This window comes from Anabrus simplex, chromosome 5 (assembly GCF_040414725.1).
Source record: "Anabrus simplex isolate iqAnaSimp1 chromosome 5, ASM4041472v1, whole genome shotgun sequence".
Lineage (NCBI taxonomy): Eukaryota > Metazoa > Arthropoda > Insecta > Orthoptera > Tettigoniidae > Anabrus > Anabrus simplex.
Window position 1 is genome coordinate 364,659,164 of NC_090269.1, and position 23,525 is coordinate 364,682,688.

General features: G+C 39.4%; 1 protein-coding gene across 1 annotated transcript in view; it reads right to left on the reverse strand.

Annotated features, from left to right (window-relative positions):
* The window catches only part of LOC136874123 (activating signal cointegrator 1), a 109,032-nt gene that overhangs the window by 45,314 nt on the left and 40,193 nt on the right, over nucleotides 1–23,525 (reverse strand). The window contains exon 6 of the mRNA XM_067147681.2: nucleotides 4,487–4,635. Within this exon, the coding sequence (XP_067003782.2) occupies nucleotides 4,487–4,635 (149 nt within the window). The remainder of the gene's footprint in view (nucleotides 1–4,486; nucleotides 4,636–23,525) is intronic.

Consider the following 23,525-nt stretch of genomic DNA (forward strand, 5'->3'; position numbering starts at 1 on the left):
CATTTCACCAATGAAGCGGGCAAAAATAGTTGCTCTTCGTGAACACACATCTATGACTATAAGAGACATTGCCTCTGTTGTTGGTGTGGGAAAATCTAGTGTTTCAAGACCTCTTAGGGCATATCGTGACACTGCCTCATTGTCTCCAAAGAGAAAAGGCAGATGTGGACGGAAACGAAAAACCACCCCTAGAACTGACAAAATTCTACTTAGAAACAGTAGAATTCATCCTCACTAGACAAGCAAAGACCTTCAGAGAGATTTATTGGCTACTGGGGTTGAAATTGATTCTTCAACGGTACGGCGTAGGCTTCTTGATTGTGGGCGGAAGGCATGAAAGCCAATAAAGAAGCAGTTGTTAAACGCCTGCCATGAAGAAAAACTGTTAGCATGGGCCAAAATATATCAATCTTGGACCTCCAATGACTGGAAACGTGTAATTTTCAGTGACGAATAACATTTTATTGTTCAAGATTACAGAGCACAGGTTGTCAGGTGAAACACCCATGAGGCAGTGCGAGCTGAGCATCTTGAACAGACTCTAAAACATCCCCCCCCAGAAAAAAATGTTTTGGGGTTTCTTCACTGCAAGTGGTCCTGGGGCTCTCTAGTTCTAGTTGATGGCATTTTGAATTCAACCAAATACATGGAAATCCTTAGGCGCAGGGTTGTTCCATTCCTACAGACCTTCGCAGATGGTGGAGGAACATTTCAACATGATCTGGCCCCGTATCACACTTCTAAAGCAGTCAAGACATTCGTGGAAGAAAACAACATTAATGTGTTTCAGTCGCCTGGTAATTCACCAGACTTAAACCCCATAGCGAATTTGTGGAATATTGTGAAAAGGCGTCTTGGTAAAATGGACTGTTCAACAAAGGAATGCATGTTAGTAAATGTGGTACAAGTGTGGTTTCATGACGGGGAACTACGAAACATCTGCTCTAACCTGATCGAATCTATGCCACAACGTATTCAGATGGTCATTAAAGCAAAAGGATACTACTACTACTACTACTACTACTGCTGCTGCTGCTGCTGCTACTACTACTACTACAGCCAGGCTGAGTGGCTCAAATGGATGCTGGCCTTCTGACCCCAACTTGGCAGGTTCGCCATCCTGGCTCAGTCCAGTGGTAATTGAAGGTGCTGAAATAAGCCAGTCTCATGTTGGTAGATTTACTGGCACGTAAAAGAACTCCTGCAGGACTAAATTCCGCCACCTCAGTATCTCCGAAAACCATAAACAAAACCTAGTTAGTGGACGTAAAGCCAAGAACATTATACTACTACTTACTACAGGTCCTTCCCTTGCAATACAAATGTATTTGAATGTTCAAAATGTAAGGCAATAGATCCTTCAGCATACACAATTGTGCCTAAACAAGATGTTTATGTCTGAAATCAAATTTACAATCAAATTTACGGCGCCTGGGTTCTTTCTGAAATAAACACATTATTTACACAGCTGCTTAACAGCAATTGTCGTAGGTACGACGCTGTAACTGGTGTAAAACCTTCAATTATAATGTTTAATATATTTTAATTATAGTTTATAGAAGACTAAATTATGTTTTATTAAATGTTAAATATGATTAATATATGATTTCCCTGTAAATATGTAGTATAAAATTGTATAACTTCAAATACGTATTGTGTACTGTTTAACCTCAAAATCTATAGAGTCGAAAGCGGTAGAAAATTCCATAATGTTCGTATGTTACACTTATTGTTCTATAATTTGGTACAGGTGAAAAGTTCTGGAAACTTACGGCGAGGTTTTATTATCCAGATACATGTAGAGACATTATGAATGTTGTAGATATTTCCATGTACATTTTTAAATAGGAAAGGAACGTTCGAGTACCCATTCGACTAGCTGGTCGATCGATGTTTCGAGCGTGTTTCATTAGAGTGTTGTAAGAACTCTTCCAGAAGTCGATCATTCTAAATGGTTGATCAAATAGTATAAATATCGAGCTGTCAGTCAGTGAGTGCAGTTCTCAGTTCTAAGTTAGCAGATCTTGGTTCTTGGGACTCAGGCAAGTGATGGACTGGGAGTGACTGTTGGGCTCCGAGGTGGAGTCTGAGAATTGGACTCAAGTGAGTGAGGCGGTGAATTCAACTCTGAGTATGTTACAGTGCGCGCATCAGTGTTATTGATATCTGTACTGGTCAGAATTGACTTCAGGGTACTCCGCTACTGAGTGTTGTATATAGTGTCATTTGTGACTGTGTATAATTGTGTGTTGTGACGTACAGTGTAAATAAAGTAATTTATATAAGGAAGTGAACGTGTTCTCGTGGGATATTTATTTACATCAAATAAAATCGCAACATAGAACGAAACACTGCTTATATGGAACATAGGTTGTTTCTGCAAAAAACTATGTATTTATCTCAGAACAGTAACATCCTGTCAACAAGTGTCACTTGAGTGGTTTCTGAAATAAACAATTAATTTTCTTTGCTTCATTTGCTCCTAACCTTGCCGTGATACAATCAGCTGTTGGAGTGGTTGGGAAGAATACGGCGGCTACACGGACTTGACCACACTGTATTAATATAGTCACATCTCTGTGGTGGTTGACAGTGTGGTGTGTTGTATGTAGACGAAGAAAAGTGTATTAAGACAAACACAAAGACCCTGTCTCCAAGCCAGAGGAATTAACCATGTTCTGTTAAAATCACTGCCTTGGTCAGGAATCAAACCTAGAGCCCTCTGATCCGAAGGCCAATATGCCGAACACTCGCCCAAGGATCCACGGTACATAACAAGTACAATATACAATGAGCGGCAAGAAAAACGCAACACCCAATAAATGATATGTAATTATTTGTTTAATCAATGTGAAGCACTTCAACCAAATTTTTAAGATGGTGTATGTTATTAGCGTTCGTTGCTTTGTGAGCAAACAATGAAGTGTTGATTGCTTATTGCATTAGCCTCAATTGTTTTTTCCCATGCAACCTGGAAAACACATCGCTGTATGTGAGCCAATAATGTTTTCCCACTATTGTAACGTTTATTGTTGTACCTTTAATTGTTCCCCTTTCAATCACACGTGTTTTAAGGATCTTTCTATGATTGTCTTAATCAATTTTTTGGAGTAAACATGCCGTTAAGCCCTGAACAAGCTGCAAAGGCTGTTGCTTTGGTAGAAGATGGTCGCAGGATGCATTACGTTGCAGAAGTGTTGAGGACTACACCTTCCACGATTTCCAGAACCATACAAAGCTACAGGGAAACTGGAGGCTTTGCAAGGAGACCAGGATGAGGCCCGAGAAGAGCAACATCGCAGAGAGATGAGCGCTTCTTACAACTTTAAGTTCTCTGCAACCATCACAACACCGCTGTTGAAGCACAAAATCGACTCCACCAAGTTCAAGGGGTCAATGTTAGTGAGAGAACTGTTCAAAGAAGACTGGAAGAAGCCAATCTTAAGTCCAAAAGACCTGCTACAGATCCGGAACTCACCAGAGAGCATTTTACAGCTCAACTAAGTTTTGCAAGGGAACATCTTGGCTGGATAGTACAACAATGGGATCTCAAGTATTGTTCACCAATGAGTCACGATTTGGCCTCCGATCACCGGACAGAAGAGAGAGTCTTGAGAATGCCAGAGGAAAGAAATTTCCCTTGCACGTTCTCATTCAGGACGCCTATTCAGAGTGGTTATGTGATGGTGTGGGCAGGAATCAATACAGCTGCAAGGACGGATTTGGTCTTCAGGGAGAATGGGAGCCTTACCACACATCAGTATGTGGAAGAAATCCTTCTGGAGCATGTTGTGCATTTTGCTCCATTTATTGGTGATCATGCCCACACATTGCAAGAATTTTGCAAGAGTTCTTGGATGAAACAGGGATTCGTGCTATGGCTTGGCCTGCTCGAAGCCCTGATTTGAATCCTATTGAACAAGTTTGGGACCAGCTGGGGAGAAGAGACCGTCAGCACTATCCAGTGACCCTAAGGTACTTATGGAACAACCTCCTGGAAGAATGGGAGATGATTCCTCAACAAGACATTACCGCGTTAGTCAAAAGCATCCCTGAAAGGTTGAATGCCGTCTTTGGTACAAGAGGTGGCAATACACACTTTTGAAGATGCAAAGAGAGGTCCAAGAGATCGTCTCCGAGGTCTGTGAAGTGAATAACATCAAAACAGAAGTGCATTACTTTTACGAGCTTACTCAATATTTCCTTGAAATGTGCATTTCTGGCTTAATTTGTTCAATTTGTTTATAATCATCTTTTCTTTTCATTGTTAGACACTTAGATCGGACAGTACCACAACATTCTATCATAAGAGTGGAATAGTGTCACAAAAGTGCCAAATTTAAAATAAATTTCAGTTTTGAAAGAAACTGAAGAGTGTTGTGTTTTTCATGCAGCTCAATATATTATGTGGTGATCAATGAACACTGCTTGTCCAGTTAAGTAGTTTTAAAACAGGTTTGGGTTGATAATTGTATGCTGAGGTTACCTTGTTCGATCATACTCCAATAAGCGGTTCCTCTGTTCAATAGCAGATTCCCAGCCTTCTGGTTTCTTCTGATTAACTAGCTTTTGGTATAATGCAGTAGCTTGTTTTGAGCTTGTGGCTAACATCTGCTGCTCTTCTCGCGAACACACCTGAATCAATGCTTTATTAAAATAATTTTCTAGAAATTTAATACAAACTTAACAAGAAAAATCAGAAACATAACTATAGAACATAAACCCTGGGAGGGTAACACCTAGTCCACAATATATTAGAAAGAACTGGACTGAGAAATTACATTAAAGAAGTATTTAAATCATGAAGAAAATTAATAAAGCTAGAAAGTAAAAACGATTGATTTTAAGAAACCAAATAAAGATATTAGTTATAGCATGTTAAAGAATAGCATGCTGTAAGATTTCATTTCAGTAATGCATTTTATTTATTTGAGTTAGTATTACATATGGAAACATAATATCATTCTGAACTTATCTAGAGAATGGTCCTAATCAACCATGTAAAAGTATCATAATGTGAATACCTCCAGCAAAGTTCATAATAGAAGTTTATGGCCCATCTTCAGATTTGCTACCTGTAAACTAAGACAACTGAGGGCTCTGAGCTTAGATCATATGAAATGGAAGTGTTTTATATTAAAACATCTTACTCTCTGTGAATTATGACTAATGGTAAGGCTTGTATGGCTCAGTGAAGCAGACGTTCAAGTCATTAAGTGCAATAATCATATTGTATAAGCATCTGTGAAGGACTAATAACTGGCTCCGGGAAGAAAGATTATCTTCCAAAGGACTGCTATATGAGACACCAGAAGTACTCTTTTGTCTCTCAATTACACACTGATCAAAATTCACAAAATTACTAAGATAGTTATTTAAATAGCTACTGTTTATGACGTACCTATACCAAAGAATTCAACTGATCCTGCATATGACGGGTTGGTTGCCCAGTTGTACTTTTCCTTAAAACAATAATCGATCCTGCAGATTAAGAGTATTTTACAGGCAATGCTATATGCATACAGCCCCAGTACATCATCGTGAATGTCAATGATTCTCACACTGGGCTTCAATGGTAGAGATCCTGAAAGGAAACTGTATTGGTTCTCAAGAATACCATATTTATCTATATAACGGATGCACCTTTCTCCAAATTTTATAACAGAAAACTCTAGGGTGTGTATTTTATAAAAGGAGGTTGTAGAAATTCCACTACAAACTTTTAAGGTTAAGATATTTCTATTTATTGCTTTATAAGAACCAAATAGCACCTAGGCATTTGATTCAGAGTACCGGGTTTGAATCCTGGGCCTGGGATTTTAGCTCCGTTTAAATCAATTGTCCGTAGAAAACTGAATTAGTGAATTAAAAAGTTTTTCTTTTTCTTTTATCGTAGGAGCTACTGCGGTTGGAGTAGGGCTTCCTGAAGTTCAGCCACAACACATTCCTCCACCTGTAGTGGAATTTGTAGTATTGGAAGAGGGAGGAGAAGGAGGGAGTCCTGTAGAAATCGTCAACTCTCAGAATGTAGCCACCCCTAAACGAAAAAGAAGTGTTTTGGACGACTATGAAAATGACGAAACCAGAACTCTAAATAATACAGACCTGCAGCGCTTGGTGTTGTTAAAGCAGATAAGAGTGTTGGTACTCACAGAAAAAAAGTTAAAATCATAGATGAAAGAATGTAGTCGAGTATATATATTTTTAAAAATAAATTGTTTTGCATACATTTTTTATTTTTTTAGTGAACAATAAACAGAGTGACACTGGTACTTCCTGCAACTCTAACACCTTGATATATTATCTCTGCAAATTCATTTCGCCTAGCTTCACCATTCCACCTGATATTTGCAGCAGCTGCCATGTCATCCTCATTTCCATCTTCTAACCTTACATTGCCACCTAATGGTTGTAGTTCAGGGTCCTCATCCTGTAAGTACTTGGCAATATTGTGCAACACACAGCAACAAATGATCAGTTTTGGCACTTTATTTAAAGACAGACGTACTTTGTGCTGAAGAATTGGGAAACGTTGTTTTAGTTGCCCAAAACATCGTTCGATCACAACTCTTTCTTTGGTAATGCACCTGTTATAAGCAATTTCTTGAGGTGTTTGAGGATTTCTGAATGGTGTCATAGGCCAAGATGCAATACCATAGCCACTATCCGCTAACAGTAACGCATTTAGCCTATTCAGACTTACTGTTGTCTGGACAGCTGAATTTCTCCAGACTCGAGAATCATGCACAGATCCAGGCCATGATGCATCGACACTGGTAAAAACTTCCTAGGCATTGCACGTTGCCTGTACAGTAATACTTGTATAACCTTTCCTGTTTAGATATTCATCACCATAATGTGTAGGCTTATTAATTCCAACATGAGTGCAGTCAAGAGCACCTACCGCTGCTGGAAAGTAGTACTTTTCCTGCCACTCTTGTTTCACAACTTCAAATTCCATATCTGTTTCAGGAAATTTTATCCACACTGCAGCTTTAGCCATGATGCGGTTCATAACCTCAACAAGATTTTTAGACACAGTTGTTTGATAGATTCCAAGATCTTCTCGTATGCCAGACTGGAATCCTGGGTCACCTACCAATCTTAAAAATGCTTTTAATTTTACTATGTTTTTAACAGCACCACCTCTTGTTTCCAGTTTCTCTGGTCCAAATAAGTATAGGTTTAACCAGTCCACATTAACTTTTGAAAAACGATATAGACTTTTAAAATTATTAGAGTCCACATGTTCACTTCTCTCCTTGTAAATTTTTTCGCGAGGCACCACATTATTAATAAACTCAGCCATGTTATTTCTCCTCAGAAGCTAAAAATTGGTATATACTCAAGCTTGAGACAACTATCAGCCATACTCAAAACAAAGTGAGTATATACTCATCAATCTGAGAAGGTACTCCGTTTTATTCATAGCACATATGAGAAACTACTCTCAGACTCTTAGGAAGGTGAGTATATACTACACCATCTCCAAAACATGAGTATATACTCAACTAGTGAGTACATTCTCAAGAACTTTAGTCTTATGAACTGGAGTATATACTCAGAAAAGTTGAGTACATACTATATTCTCATTTTTATTCATACCACCCAAGGTCTCCTTGGGTCGCACCACTCTACTATCGAATTCTTTGGCGATGTCAATGAAAACCAGTCTATACAATGTTCCCTAATGTGATGTAACATTCACTTCTCTTTGACAGAATGCACTCTCTGACCATCTGAAATTGCCAAAGCATTTCTCTCTCTCAACTGATTATTTTTTTTCTCTCTCTTGGAGAGGCAACAATGTCTGGTGTGGTAAGAATTGAGACATTGGACTGTGGCGTAAAAATGTACGAATTTAAATGGTATTTTCTGTGGAGTTACTGTACGCCCTACTGGACCCCCTGCTTTGAGTCAATGGGTATTGATTATTATATAGAGCCTACGAGTTCTGCTCTTCAAAATATACTGTATTTATTACACTTTGGGATCTGTCATAGTTATTCTGATCTTGTGTTTTGATTTTCTGTTCTGAAGACTTTTATGCATTTCGCTCGACTGCGAACCATATATATATATATATATATATATATATATATTGTACCAGGAAAAGTTGTGGGCAAAGGGCATGAGTAGGACCTCAGGGAGTGGAACTTGGTTTTGGAGCAGATACAGAGTAGGATAGACTCCCAGAGCGAATAATAGATGGTTAAAAAATCTTTTTCAAAACAATTTATTAATTCTTCACCCTGCGATATGATTTTTGATTCAAATCTGGCACTGAAATTAAAAGTTTGAAAGTAATCTTCCTGAATTCTGTTCATGAAAATGGCATAAATACTACTGATTTCAAAGTCTTTCATATGTGAGAATATGAGGTATTGAATTTCCACTTAAAGTCTTTCTAAACCTAAGCACACTTATAATTGTAAGTTGATATGAGAAATTAAATTTTGGTTAATAGTTTTCAGTTCTCAGTTCGTCACCCTTGATATATAGCACACTTGAAAAGCCTAAAGTCTTTCTACGAGATATGAAACTGAAATTTGAAATTAAATTAATCACTTCTGAGAAATTATGAGAACTCTGAAATATTTGTTCACACGCGGCACTGAAGTTTCCACTGTTCACAAATTAATGAAAAGAAAAAAAAAAATTTTAGTCAGTTTGTTACTACTCACTTATGGCAAGAAATGTTGCTACAAAATGTCGAAGGATGGACATCTGGAATGTTCCGTGGAGAATCAGGATCGGCGATGTTCCCTTGACACACCATGTTGACGTTCCCGATGAGGTGATGACGGCTGGAACTGGATCATGTAGAATTGCAGCTCGTTAGGGTGATTTTTCGCACACGAAAAATTCACTTAGTGCGAGTAGTTAACACTGACACTGTCATTGACTGTTGAACACTATTTATGGCGTAATTGAAAGAATCACAGTCCTTCCTGTATGAATTACTATTTACAGTCGTTATTGAAACGTTCATAAATGCACAGTTCACACTTGAAAAGGCAAGTCGATAATCACAGTCTTTGAACACAGTCATTAAGTCACTAAGAATTATTTTCTGCTTATCCTGTTATTATAATGTTATATTACCTCAGAAAAGTTCTTAATTTTCACTCAAATTACTGTAAGTCGTATACTGACGTGGCATGAATAAAGGAATACAGTTCAATACTCGGAAAGAAACGAGTTCTGGTGATTCTACACATTAGTTTCTGCAGAAGTTCAAAATCATAAGTCTACACGTAATGACATATTCTGTGAACGTAAAATAGTTAATGTTTGCACTTCAATAAGTTCACTCGTATTATATTCTTAAATGTCTTTAGGATTAGACTGTAGTCGCGACGCGATATACTAAATATAGTGCGACGTCTTTTATAATTCTGTCGGCGATATAATTTCGCGTTCCGGAAATACGACGGAAAGTACTTTCACCGTGACTGCGCGAACATACTGTACGCGGGCCGGTCTCTCCTCTGTCTCACTCACACAGCTGTCTACTCGTCCTTGTACTGGCTTGCTGGCTGGCTGGCCTTGGCATATATAGATACCAGCGCTGGGAGGGGTAGCATCTCTCTCGGCCATGTGACCGTGATTACGTAATTTCGTTGAAACTTTAAATTATTATAACTCAACAACCATGGGATGAATTAATTCGAAATTCACAGGGATTAACTTTTATGACGTCCGCTATAATTCAGCGTTTGTCCCGTTGAAATTGATTAAGGTGTTAAAAAGCTGGTAAAAGAAAAATTCTGTCGAGAAATATCTCTAGGGGAGGTGAGCTTCAAGCGACAGGTGACGTCACTTGACTCCGCCTAGTGCACTCGTAGGGTCTGGAACATTCTTTACATAGATGTTCGTACGTCGGTCGGATCTTTTATGCTGAAGTAATGTTTCTTTCAATTAATATGGACCAGGACCTAGGCTTTCCTGGTACATCTTCCCCTTGGTTGGACGAAAAGAAAATACGCAGGATTTTCTTTTCCAGGCTTTACTCTTCCTGTGGTACATATTGTTTTTTTATGAATTAAGTTACGAACTTCTTCTCGATATTTCTCGGGTACGGGATATGGTTTCTTCTGATAAGGTGACAAGTCATTTACATCAAGATGATATCCATAGCCAGCTATCTCTCCAGGCTTGTCATCGAATACACATGCAAATTTCTGTAGAACGTCATTTTTGGCCTCCTCCAATTTTAATTTAATTTCCGGGTCTTCAACCACACTGGCTATTGACATTATATAGTCCGGACCTATGATGGAGTTCTCATTGAATAGGGACTCTGCATCGTCCTCACTTTGGTCACCCTTTCTACTTTCTGCTACGGCTGGCGCAACCTCGCTTACAGCGGGCTTAATAATGTCACCACCGGCTTCTTCGAAACGGGCTCCCTTCTCTTGAACTTCCAGGTCACTTCGTCCTACCAGCTGTAGTCCTACGGAATTATTCTTGAATCTTACGAGGTTGGCATCATAGTCAATGGTTCCTTTGTATTTGATCATAAAATCTGATCCAAGTATTAAGTTGAAGTTAAGACGTGATACTACTAAAAATATGTGTTCGAATGTCTGACTGTTAATTTCAAACTCTAAAAATGCCTGGGATTTACATTTAACAATTTTATCAGGAACTATCCCTCTTACTTTAATCTGAGCTGCAGGCAATAACAAAACATTGTTCTGATCTTTAAGCGAGTCTACAAGCTTATCAGAAATTAAAGAAGCTTGCGCTCCAGAATCGATGAGCGTAATCACCTGTAGGTTGCCTGTGCATACTGTTATGACAGGTAGTGAACGTGTAATAATTGGCCTTAGTGTTTGTGCGTCTTCGAATAGTAATTCGGAATCGTCAATATGCCAGTAATTGATAACAGCAGTACAATAATTTGAAATTTCGTCCTCATCGTGTTCTGTAGTTAATCTCCCTATTGCGAGATCGGCGTTTTTTTTTTATAGCGCCTGTTGATTCAGGATCAGGTGATCTTTGTTCTCTTGGTCCGAATTGACGTTGGTATTCCAGGGATGTAGCTCCAGGCTTATCAGGATTACGAATTCTCTCCCTGATGTATTCCCGTGTATCCTTCCATCTACTTTCAAGTTCTCGTCGTCTGGACTCACGATTTTCTTCAGGAGTGCTTTCGTGCTGTCTCCATAAATTCCGAGGTTGGTAAGGGTGTCTATCCTGATTCCTCTGACGTCTGAAATTCCGGAATCTGGTTGGGTTGGTAGGGCTTAATCTGCCTTCTTCACGTGTCCTGGGTTCCTCTCTCTCCGGCGGTTTTATTTCCGCAGAATTCGTATTTATTTCTCGACTCCTGTTAGTTTTCGGACTAGATTGGGTATTAGCCGTATCTAACCTACGCAAAGTAGCGTCAAAATGCTCCAATGTTTTAATGTTGGCAGCGACTAGTATTTCTTGAACATGAGGCGGATATTGAAGTGTCAGGATCTGAATAAGTTCGATATCTGGCAAAGGTGGGTCTAAAAACTGGAGCTTCTTTAATTGCATTAGGCAATAATCGGAATATCGGGAAGTATTGACTGAAGTATTGTATTTACTAGAGTAGAGTTGCATCTTGACAAGGTGCTGTCTTTCTGAATCCCAAAAGCGTTTAAGAAGTGCCTTTTTAAAGTCGTCATAGTTTTTAAAGTTGCTCTTAAAAGCTATGAACCATGATAAGGCTCGTCCTTCTAGAAGTTTGGATACTACTCTAAGTTTCCTATCGTCATCTACCCTATTCTCTTCCAGGTAATCGTCTACATTTAACAAAAATTCTCGAGCAGTATACTCGTCACGTCCTGAAAATTTGACTGGTTTGTCATCTGGTACTTTAATAAGTGTTGTTGTGCTGTGTACTTCCCTCAACGAACCAGGAATTGTGACGTCAGTCGTATGTTCTTTGAGTTTAATTTGATTCATTTCTTCAGACAAACTTTTAATTTTAGAATTAATTGAGGTGTCTAAATTTGTTATTTCATTTCTCAAGTCAGTTTTAATGACTTGTACGTCTTTACAGAAAGCAGCTATCTGGGTATGCGTGCTGTCTAGCTGTCCTGTAATACGCTTGTCGAGTTCTCCTTGCGTGCTCTTAATTAATCCTATCTCGCTTCGTAATTTACCCACGTCGCTCTTTAATGCATCTCGTAAGGTTTCCTGTACCTGAGCTAGCTTTACTTGAGTTTGTGAGATGTTACCATGGGATTCTTGAAATTCAGTCCGTAAATCTTTAAGTTCAGTGGAAAATGCTTGAACGGAAGGAAGAACATTTCTAAGATCTTTGTCTAAAGACTTGACGACCTCTGTCTTTATTTCTTCCTTAATAGACTCTAAGTTTTCAACAAACTGATCCCGCATGTTTTTCAATGTGGCTTCGACTTGTGCACTAGAATCAGTAAGTTTCTTTTCGAGGCGAGTTCCAGCTTCACGGAATCGTTGCTCGATAAGGGCACTAGATTCAGTGAGCCTTTTATTAATGACTTTATCCGCTTCAGCAAACTTAGTGTCCAAGGTCCTGTCAATTTTAGAAGTTAAGTCTTCAACCTTACTATATGACTCAGTTAACTGCGCTTGAAGTTGAGTATTTTGTGCCTGCATTTGTTGTTGAAGTTGAGTATTTTGAGCCTGTAGTTGGGAATTAGACTCTACCATCTGCGCCTGTAGTTGAGAATTAGACTCTACCATCTGTGACTGTAGTGCGGTTATTTGTGTGTTCATTTGTTGTTGAAGTTGAGTATTTTGAGCCTGCATTTGTGATTGCAATTGGTTATTAGACTCTACCATTTGCGTATTAATTCGATCTATTTGCGTGTTCATTCGTGTTATCTGGTTATTAGACCTATCAATCTTGGCATTCTGATCGTTAATGCTAAGCCTGAGAGCTTCGATTGCTGCAAGTAAGTTATCCATGTTTCCGGAATATTCGAATAAGTCAAATACAACAAGTTCTTCGTGTTCGTAATGATTGCAGTCGGATCCTGTGCGCAAAATACAATGACGTGAATCGAACCCTGAATGTTGCGATTATTACTGGCGCATCATCTATTAATATGGCACGGTTCCAAAGCGAGCCCTTGAAGTTGCGACGTCATCTATTATTATAGCACGGCTCCAAAATCGGGCCCCTAAAGTTGCGGCGCCATCTATTATTTTACTATCCTCTCTGTACCAGGAAAAGTTGTGGGCAAAGGGCATGAGTAGGACCTCAGGGAGTGGAACTTGGTTTTGGAGCAGATACAGAGTAGGATAGACTCCCAGAGCGAATAATAGATGGTTAAAAAATCTTTTTCAAAACAATTTATTAATTCTTCACCCTGCGATATGATTTTTGATTCAAATCTGGCATTGAAATTAAAAGTTTGAAAGTAATCTTCCTGAATTCTGTTCATGAAAATGGCATAAATACTACTGATTTCAAAGTCTTTCATATGTGAGAATATGAGGTATTGAATTTCCACCTAAAGTCTTTCTAAACCTAAGCACACTTATAATTGTAAGTTGATATGAGAAATTAAATTTTGGTTAATAGTTTTCAGTTCTCAGTTCGTCACCCTTGATATATAGCACACTTGAAAAGCCTAAAGTCTTTCTACGAGATATGAAACTGAAATTTGAAATTAAATTAATCACTTCTGAGAAATTATGAGAACTCTGAAATATTTGTTCACACGCGGCACTGAAGTTTCCACTGTTCACAAATTAATGAAAAGAAAAAAAAAATTTTAGTCAGTTTGTTACTACTCACTTATGGCAAGAAATGTTGCTACAAAATGTCGAAGGATGGACATCTGGAATGTTCCGTGGAGAATCAGGATCGGCGATGTTCCCTTGACACACCATGTTGACGTTCCCGATGAGGTGATGACGGCTGGAACTGGATCATGTAGAATTGCAGCTCGTTAGGGTGATTTTTCGCACACGAAAAATTCACTTAGTGCGAGTAGTTAACACTGACACTGTCATTGACTGTTGAACACTATTTATGGCGTAATTGAAAGAATCACAGTCCTTCCTGTATGAATTACTATTTACAGTCGTTATTGAAACGTTCATAAATGCACAGTTCATACTTGAAAAGGCAAGTCGATAATCACAGTCTTTGAACACAGTCATTAAGTCACTAAGAATTATTTTCTGCTTATCCTGTTATTATAATGTTATATTACCTCAGAAAAGTTCTTAATTTTCACTCAAATTACTGTAAGTCGTATACTGACGTGGCATGAATAAAGGAATACAGTTCAATACTCGGAAAGAAACGAGTCCTGGTGATTCTACACATTAGTTTCTGCAGAAGTTCAAAATCATAAGTCTACACGTAATGACATATTCTGTGAACGTAAAATAGTTAATGTTTGCACTTCAATAAGTTCACTCGTATTATATTCTTAAATGTCTTTAGGATTAGACTGTAGTCGCGACGCGATATACTAAATATAGTGCGACGTCTTTTATAATTCTGTCGGCGATATAATTTCGCGTTCCGGAAATACGACGGAAAGTACTTTCACCGTGACTGCGCGAACATACTGTACGCGGGCCGGTCTCTCCTCTGTCTCACTCACACAGCTGTCTACTCGTCCTTGTACTGGCTTGCTGGCTGGCTGGCCTTGGCATATATAGATACCAGCGCTGGGAGGGGTAGCATCTCTCTCGGCCATGTGACCGTGATTACGTAATTTCGTTGAAACTTTAAATTATTATAACTCAACAACCATGGGATGAATTAATTCGAAATTCACAGGGATTAACTTTTATGACGTCCGCTATAATTCAGCGTTTGTCCCGTTGAAATTGGTTAAGGTGTTAAAAAGCTGGTAAAAGAAAAATTCTGTCGAGAAATATCTCTAGGGGAGGTGAGCTTCAAGCGACAGGTGACGTCACTTGACTCCGCCTAGTGCACTCGTAGGGTCTGGAACATTCTTTACATAGATGTTCGTACGTCGGTCGGATCTTTTATGCTGAAGTAATGTTTCTTTCAATTAATATGGACCAGGACCTAGGCTTTCCTGGTACAATATATATATATATTGATTTACGTTTCATTAATTTTGTATGTTTCTGTTCTATATGTGAGAACGGAAAGTGGTACTGGTCGGTGTAACTGATATGCATGCATGTGGCTTCGATTTGAGACCCCTAATTATTTTTCTTCGAATCTTTGGCAGGCTGAGCTTGGTCTATATTGTTTTAGTTTGACGCCAATGCTGTACATTTCATGTTCACCTTTGAGTTAGGGTGATGTGAATTTGACATGTGGCGTGAATTGTGTGTGATGGTTATTATACCATGAGGCTACACCCGTCCTGTTCATTTAAATCAACACCTTGTGAAATGACATCTTACACTTAGAACTTGAAGCAATTTGGGCAAGAAGTAGGGACTTTTCCTCACAGATGTCTCTGCAAAAGACATATGTTATACCCTCTAGTGTGAAGAGGAACTATTAATATTCTAAAGTAATTTTTTATTGTAAGGTTTACTGCACTGAGTAGATTGTTATTTGTTTTTTGTTGTGTTAGAGTTGTCAACACTTCTATCCCTTTCTGCCAACTTCAAAATGTACCAATAAGAAATTCTGTATGTGTATTTTGCCATCAATCGCCACTTTCTTCTCCATATTTAATTATCCATTTAAAAAATTGGGGGAGGGGGGGGGGGTGTTGGGCATTAGACCAGATCTTTCTAGAACCTTCCTCTCGGGTATAAAAGCTGGCAATTTTTTGGGCTACATTATCTTCTTGATCATCCAGTTACTGAGTGTGTGTTAAAAGTGGAGGCAGAGGTGTCTCACCTTTCACTGATCAGTCCAGCGCAATAAGGTAATGGCAGCCATTTAATAACTAGGTGATAGCCTCTGAAAGCTAGCTTGATGGGAAGGTTTCCTATCTTCAATAATGTAACCTTAAATTTCCAACCTGCTAAAATGTAACTTACTACTGCAAATTACAAACAAGCTTAAAAGCACTTAGTTTAAATTCAGGAATAGAGATTGTGACACCCTCTCGAGTTCCCCATCAACTTGCTTTTGAGGTGACTACGTTTTGTAACCATTTTCTGTCTGTAGTTTTTTAACTTAAAATTTCTCCAGCTAGTCACCTCAGTAGAATGGGATTAACCTCTGTAACTTCGGGCCAGAAACCCAAATAGGGTTTTAGATTTCTGAGTGTCAGTTTCAAGGAGTCCAAGTGTCTGCCTCCACATCATTTCAATTTTTGGGCCAGTAAATTTAACCTGTGTTTTTTTCTTCCCACCAAGGCGCAGTAGATCGAGTATTCGATACTCCTGTAAAACTTAGTTATTTCTATTAAGTGGTTAGACCATGAGAGTTTAAGACAGTGAATTCTGTTTGTATTGTAAAATGTAGGTTGTGCCTTGAGAGGCCTCAAAGTATAAATTTTCGTGAGCAAAGATGCTTTGGTTGTTGAAGGTTGCCTCGATAAGGCAGTAATGGTATTAAGTTCGGAGCTCAGTCCCCTAAACAATTCATAGAGTAGAGATGCTCTTTCTTGTAGATATACTCTGTAAATGAAATGGGGAGACCCGTCTCCTGGACTTTTGAGTGTATGGAGCAATAGTGCTCAAATAACATTTGTAAATGTTGGGAGCTTCAAGCTCAGATTGTTGACTTGTTAATTTTTCTGATTTCTCCAAACTTGTAACTGAACTCACAAACTACTTCTGTATCTGAAAACTTGTACTGTTGCTAAGCAACTGATTTTCTTAACAGATGGCATTGAAAAAAAAAAGAAAAAGAAAACAGTCCAAAAGGATTTATAACTTTGATTTTTAAAGCTTTTAATTAAACTTTTGATTGTAGTAGACAGACCCATTCATGCCCGCACTTTCTTTCACCTCTGTCAACCACAGAATCTCCGTAACAAGTGGTAGCAGAGCATGGCTGAATGAGTCTAGATAAAGCCCCTTTTGACGGCTAAACATAGAAATCTACATCCTCCTCTAAAAAAATTCTCGGTTGCTGGAAATTTTCAAAATTGTAAAATTTTTCTATCAACATGTCTGGTCCTCGTGAAGTCCTTGCACCCGGGTACTTGCACAAGGAGGAATTAATCTATAAGCTCCTAATTAGGAAAGTCCAATCTGGAGGCATGGTTGTGGCAGATATTGATACAGATGTTGATTCCCATAGGGAATCTGAAATATTTGTTCCGAATGAGTAAATTTATAACACCATTATAAATGGTCCATTATGGCAGGTGTGCCAGCTACCAACTGATGAGCCCAGCCTAGCACACGGGGGCAAAACGCTGGCAACCAGTAATGAGTTAGCTGGAAAATTCATATAATGTCCAATAACGGACCATTTATATTGGTATTATAAATTTACTAATTCGGAACAAATATTTCAGATTCCCTATGGGAATCAACATCTATATCGTCTGATGGCCAGGCAGGCATCAATTTTTGGTAGTGGGACAGGGTCTCTCATAGTGCATTGGCATTGCCAGTGGCTACAATTAGCCTACGCAGTGGCCTCCATGGTATGCACTAGCCAGTGTCTTGGTAGGTGTGCTAGGTACCAACTGATGAGCCCAGCCTTGCACACGGGGGGGGGAAAACGCTGGCAACCAGGAATGAGTTAGCTGGAAAATTTATAATGTCCAATAACGAACCATTTATATTGATATTATTATGGCAGATATTGCCAAAATTAAGGAATCTTTAGAACTTCCTATTTGTATCCCGGTATTTGGGGGGAAACAAATTGATGAGGCTCAATCCACTATCACAGATAATACCACCGAGCTAGTTTCTGTAGTTAGTTTCTTTGAAGTAAGTGATCCATCTGCTAATCAACTTAAGAGAGTTCAGGCTAGGCTATTTCATTTCTATAATACGGCTAGGGACCTATTGTCTCTAAAATTGAAGGAGGATCATGCTAAGGAAGCAAGTAATCTATTGGAACATCTCTCTGATATGTCGAATAGAGTTGGTCAGCTGTCCGGGGCCGCCACTCCTAAAAGCGACCAGGTTCCTAGGGTAAACTTGTCCACGGAGGAAGAATCTAGTAGAGTGATTGAGAGTAGGAAATCTGTTACTACTCAACAAACATCTGCCCCATCAGAAACAGGGTCTGATCATCCAAGACAACTTCCACCGTTCTGTATGACTAATGCAGTGTTTGAACCCTCTCAACCTCCAATGCCGTCACCTATCATGTCGCCCGGATTCAGCAGCTTGCCCCACCCCTTAGCCATGTTGCTCAAAGGCATATACATGTTCTCCATTAACTCCACTAATGAAGTCAATTCTTTTTTAACATTTCTAATCGAATTTCAAGACCATGCTTTAGTGTTTGCTCTCTCTCACTCCCAAATACTTCAAATTATTTATCCGTAATCTGTAGGCATCCTCTCGGACAAAATAGTAAAAGCAATAGCTGACAGATCTTCAATGGAAGACTTCCATGCTCACCTATTGGCTAACTTCATTCTGGCTAGAGCTATGTCATCTTTAATTCAGAAGTATTATTTTAGAGTACAGAGGTTGGATTAGAACCTGGCAGACTTTATTCAGGATATTAAGTTTTACACCAGGGTATCCGCTCTTCATTTCCCTGAAGACCAAATTGTGCAGACGATTGTAGAAGGAATCTCTCCGCCCTATAGGTCGTATCTATGTTTTACATCTCGGCCTTAAACTTTCTTGGAACTCGAGGCAATGGCAGCATCAGCCAAAGGCGTGAGGTATGCTAACACCTTACGAGTCGCCAAGAAACCCCCTCCACCATCACATTGTTCTCGGCCACCACCTCGTCGAGCCCTCCCCACATGCAAGTGTTATGCACGTGGATCAACTAACCTTAGGAACAAATGCCCCTTGGTAAAATCGAGTGGAACAAGGAATGGAGCTGGTCCGTCTCAAGGTTGCTTCAAGTGCGGGTCATATTCCCATCTTACTAAGAATTGCTCTTCAAGTAACAGCACACCATCTTGCTCAACTTCTGGTGCTGCCTCCACGAATCCAAGTGATAGGAAGTGACTAGCGTCCTGGGCTGAGTCACAATGTTCACTTTCCCTAGGCTCAGCCCCCCTTAGATCAGGGAACGAATCCTTCCAAGGATAAACCGTCATCTAACTTATCATTTGAAGGCTCTAGCGAATGCCTCAGAATTGCGGCAGACACCATGGGATTCGTGCCATTTCTGAAAATAGAAGTAAATAATGAACCAGTCACGGCTCTATTAGACTCAGGAAGTGCGAGTTCCATTATTTTCGAAGAGTGGTATTTCAAATTAACAGCTTGTTATAAATTTTTGGACTATTGTCTCTCCTCTATGAAATGTGTTTCGGCAAACTCGTCACCATTGGAAATTTTAGGTTTTCTTTTTGTTAAAGTTCGCATTTCAAAATTTACCTGGAAAGTTAACTTGTTTGTAGCTAAAAAATTGTCCTGCCCTGTAATATTGGGGGCCGATTTTATGTCTAATACAGGTCTGGTGCTTGACATTCAGAGCAAGACGTGCCCTTTCAAGTTTACTGTTAACTGGAATATTCCCCTTTTGAAATGTAATTCTGTGTCATTTTCATCTATTTTGCCTACCCAGTGTGAGATGTCGTCAGATCTTAGGCATCAACCTGAGGATCACGCTGAAAGTATTAGAAGGTTGTGCGAGTCCTTTCCTGACATATTTTCAGATACCCTTGGCGTCACTGACCTTATTGAATATAAGATTGAACTAACAGATTCTATTCCAGTTAGGTTTCTTCCTTATAGACTATCGCCACCTCAAATGAAGGCTCTTAAGGAAATCATCGATCAGATGTTAAAGGATGGTATTATTCGACCTTCCAAGTTGGCGTATTCATCACCTATTTTGCTTGCTTGTTGTTTAAAGGGGCCTAACATCGAAGGTCATCGACCCCCATCGCCCATTTTTCTGGTACCGAAACCCCAAGGTGGTTTCAGGCCTGTGAGTGATTACGGGGCTTTGAACTGTAAGGTGGTGTTACAATCTGTGCCCCTTTTGGATCTTCATTCTTGTTTTCCATGGTTTTGAAAGGCTAAGTTCTTTACCATCTTAGACCTTAACCAGGCATATAATCAAATCCCTCTAGCGGAAGAATCCAAACATCTAATAGCTTTCGCCACCGATTGGAATCTGTATGAATACAACCGCGTGCCTTTCGTGCTCCCCACGGGTGCAACTGTTCTTACTAGACTGCTAGATAGGGTCTTCTCTGACATAAAATTTGAATATCTGTATCATTACCTCAATGACCTTGTCATGTTTTCAGAGACCTTCGAAGAGCACTTAGATCATCTGAAGTAAGTCCTTAATCGCTGGATTATCTAAGGTAGCTTTTGCTAAGCCTTCTATGTCGTTCTTAGGGCATATTGTGCCACCCGATGGTGTTTCCATAGACCATTCCAGAACACAGGCTATCCGTGATTTCAAGCCTCCTAAGGACATCAAAGGAATCGCTAGATTCATAGACATGGCGAATTTCTTCAGGAAATTTATTCCTAACTTCGCTAACAGGGTGGCACCCCTGAACCTACTGCGTAGGAAAGGCGTCAAATTTGAATGGGGGCCGTCCCAGCAAGCTGCTTTTGAAGATCTTTAATTAGCTCTTTGTAATGCCCCTGTATTAGCTATGCCTGTTTTCTCTAAGAAATTCATTGTCCAAACTGATGCCCCTTCATTTGCTGTTGCTGCTGTCCTCCTTCAGGAAACGGAACTCGGAAGGCGGCGCAACGCCTATGCGTCTAGGACTTTATCGGTTCAAGAAGGCAAGTATTCTATCTATGAATTAGAGGGTTTGGCAGTCTTGTTTGCTCTGGAGAAGTTCCGCCTTTATCTGGAACATTGACATGTTCGAATTAGAGACAGACAATCAAGCCCTAAGTTGGGTTTTAGCTAGGCTTCGTCATACTAGACGTATTGCCCGTTGGACTATCAGGATCTCAGCATTTCAATTTGATGTACAACACATTAGGGGATCAGAAAATGTTGTTGCTGATGGACAAAGCCGTACGTTTTCTAGTGATGTTGAGACCAGTGAACAGGAAGATAGTTCCGTTCCCACGCCCATACCTTCTAGTATTAATGCTATTTTGACAGACAGTAAGCAGGTTATAGAAAGGGAATGGTTAACATACAGGGATGCTGTAGTAGAAACAGCAAGGGAAGCCTAGTAACAACAATGTGTAAAGATGGTAAAAAGCGAGCATCATGATGGAATGATGAAGTGACAGCAGCTTGTAAACAGGTGCAAAAGCATATTTTGAAAATCTTCTCAACGTAAAAGGGAATCTTCCTGTTGGTGTCACAAACAACCGAGCTCATGGGGAGGAGGAAAATGATGGTGAAATTAGGCTTGAGGAAGTGGAAAAGGTGGTGAATAAACCCCATTATTATAAAGCAGCAGGAATAGATGAAATTAAACCTGAAATGGTGAAGTATAGTGGGAAGGCAGGGATGAAATGGCTTCATATAGTAATAAAATAAGCATGGAGTGTTGGTACGGTACCTTCAGATTGGACAAAAGCAGTAATTGTACCTATTTATAAGCAAGACAGCAGGAAGGATTGCAACAACTATCGAGGTATCTCATTGATTAGTGTACCAGGCAAAGTATTCACTGGCATCTTGGAAGGGAGGGCGCGATCAGTGGTTCAGAGGAAGTTGGATGAAAACCAGTGTAGTTTCAGACCACAGAGGGGCTATCAGGATGAGATTTTCAACATGCGGCAGGTAAGTGAAAAATGCTATGAGAGGAAAAGACAGTTATGTTTATGATTCATAGATCTAGAGAAAGCATATAACAGAGCAACGAGGGAAAAGATGTTCGCCATGCTGGGGGACTATGGGATTAAGGGAAGATTATCAAAATCTATCGAAGGCATTTACGTTGACAATTGTGCTGCAGTGAGAATTGATGATTGAATGAGTTCTTGGTTCAGGGTACTTACAGGGGTTAGACAAGGATGTAATCTTTCACCTTTGTTGTTCGTAGTGTACGTAGATCATCTGCTGAAAGGTATTAAGTGGCAAAGAGGGATTCGGTTAGGTGGAAATGAAGTAAGCAGTCTGGCTTATGCTGGCAACTTGGACTTAATGGCAGTTTGTGCCGAAAGCCTGCAGTCTAATATCTTGGAACCTGAAATTAAGTGCAATGAGTATGGTATGAAAATTAGCCTTTCGAAGACTAAATTCATGTCAGCAGGTAAGAAATCCAAGAGATTAAAACTGAATGTCAGATTGGTGATACAAATCTGGAACAGGTAGATGATTTCAAGTATTTTGGATGTGTGTTCTCCCAGGATGGTAATATAGTGAGTGAGTTTGAATCAAGGTGCAGTAAAGCTAATGCAGTGAGTTCGCAGTAGAGATCTACAGTATTCTGTAACAAGGAAGTCAGCTCCCAGACGAAACTATCTTTACATCGGTCTGTTTTCAGAACAACTTTGCTTTACAGGAGCAAAAGCTGGGTGGACTCAGGATATCTTATTCATAAGTTAGAAGTAACAGACATGAAAGTGAGAATGATTGCTTGTACAATCAGGTGGGAAGAATGGCAGGAGGGTACTTGGAATCGGAGATAAAGGAATAAACTCGATGGATGAAGCTGTACGCATAAACCGGCTTTGGTGGTGGGGTCATGTCAGGTGAATGGAGGATAAATTACCTAGGAGAATAATGGACACTGTTAAGGAGGGTAAGAGAAGTAGGGGGAGAAGAAGACGATGATGGTTAGACTCAGTTTCTAATGATTAAAAGATAAGAGGTGTAGAACTAAATGAGGCCACGCACTACAGTAAACCTTGTTAATTCAAAGTCGTTGGAACTAAAAAATCGGACTTCGAATTACGTGATTTCGAATTAACCACCAACTCATAATTGAGAAGTGTTAACCCTTGCCGCATCACAAAATATCCTAAGGTCCATTATTACATGCAATTAACCTTGATTCACAGTTCTAACCTTTCAAATGCCATGGAAAAAGAACCATTCCCAAAATGTATCCAACAATGTGTATTTACAGTATTCAAATAATGCACTTGGATAACTCACAAACATAACCTCACGCAACAAAAGGAAAAGAAAAAAAATCATGATTCAAAGATGAGGAGAAATCTACCTGTAGAAGTGTTTTATTCATTGGATTGCTGTACTGTATGCATTTTATATGCCAGTACTTGTAAGGAATGTATGCGATGCCCTTAAAACATTGTTGCTAATCGAACTTCCCTATGACGAGGGGAGAAAGCCTCTTGCTTCCATCTGCATTACTATACCATACAGCCACTCTATCCTTGTACGATATCCCGCCATGATACTTATCTCTTAATTCAGAAATGCCAATCCTGCCACGTCATGAAGTATTCTAAGACCCATTAACGCATGCAATCACATTGATTCACAGTTTAAACCTTTCAAATGCTATGGAAAAAAAACTATTTCCAAAATGTATCCAACAAGGTGCATTTACAATGTTCAAATAATGCACTTAGGTAAATCAACGACAAACAGAACCTCACGC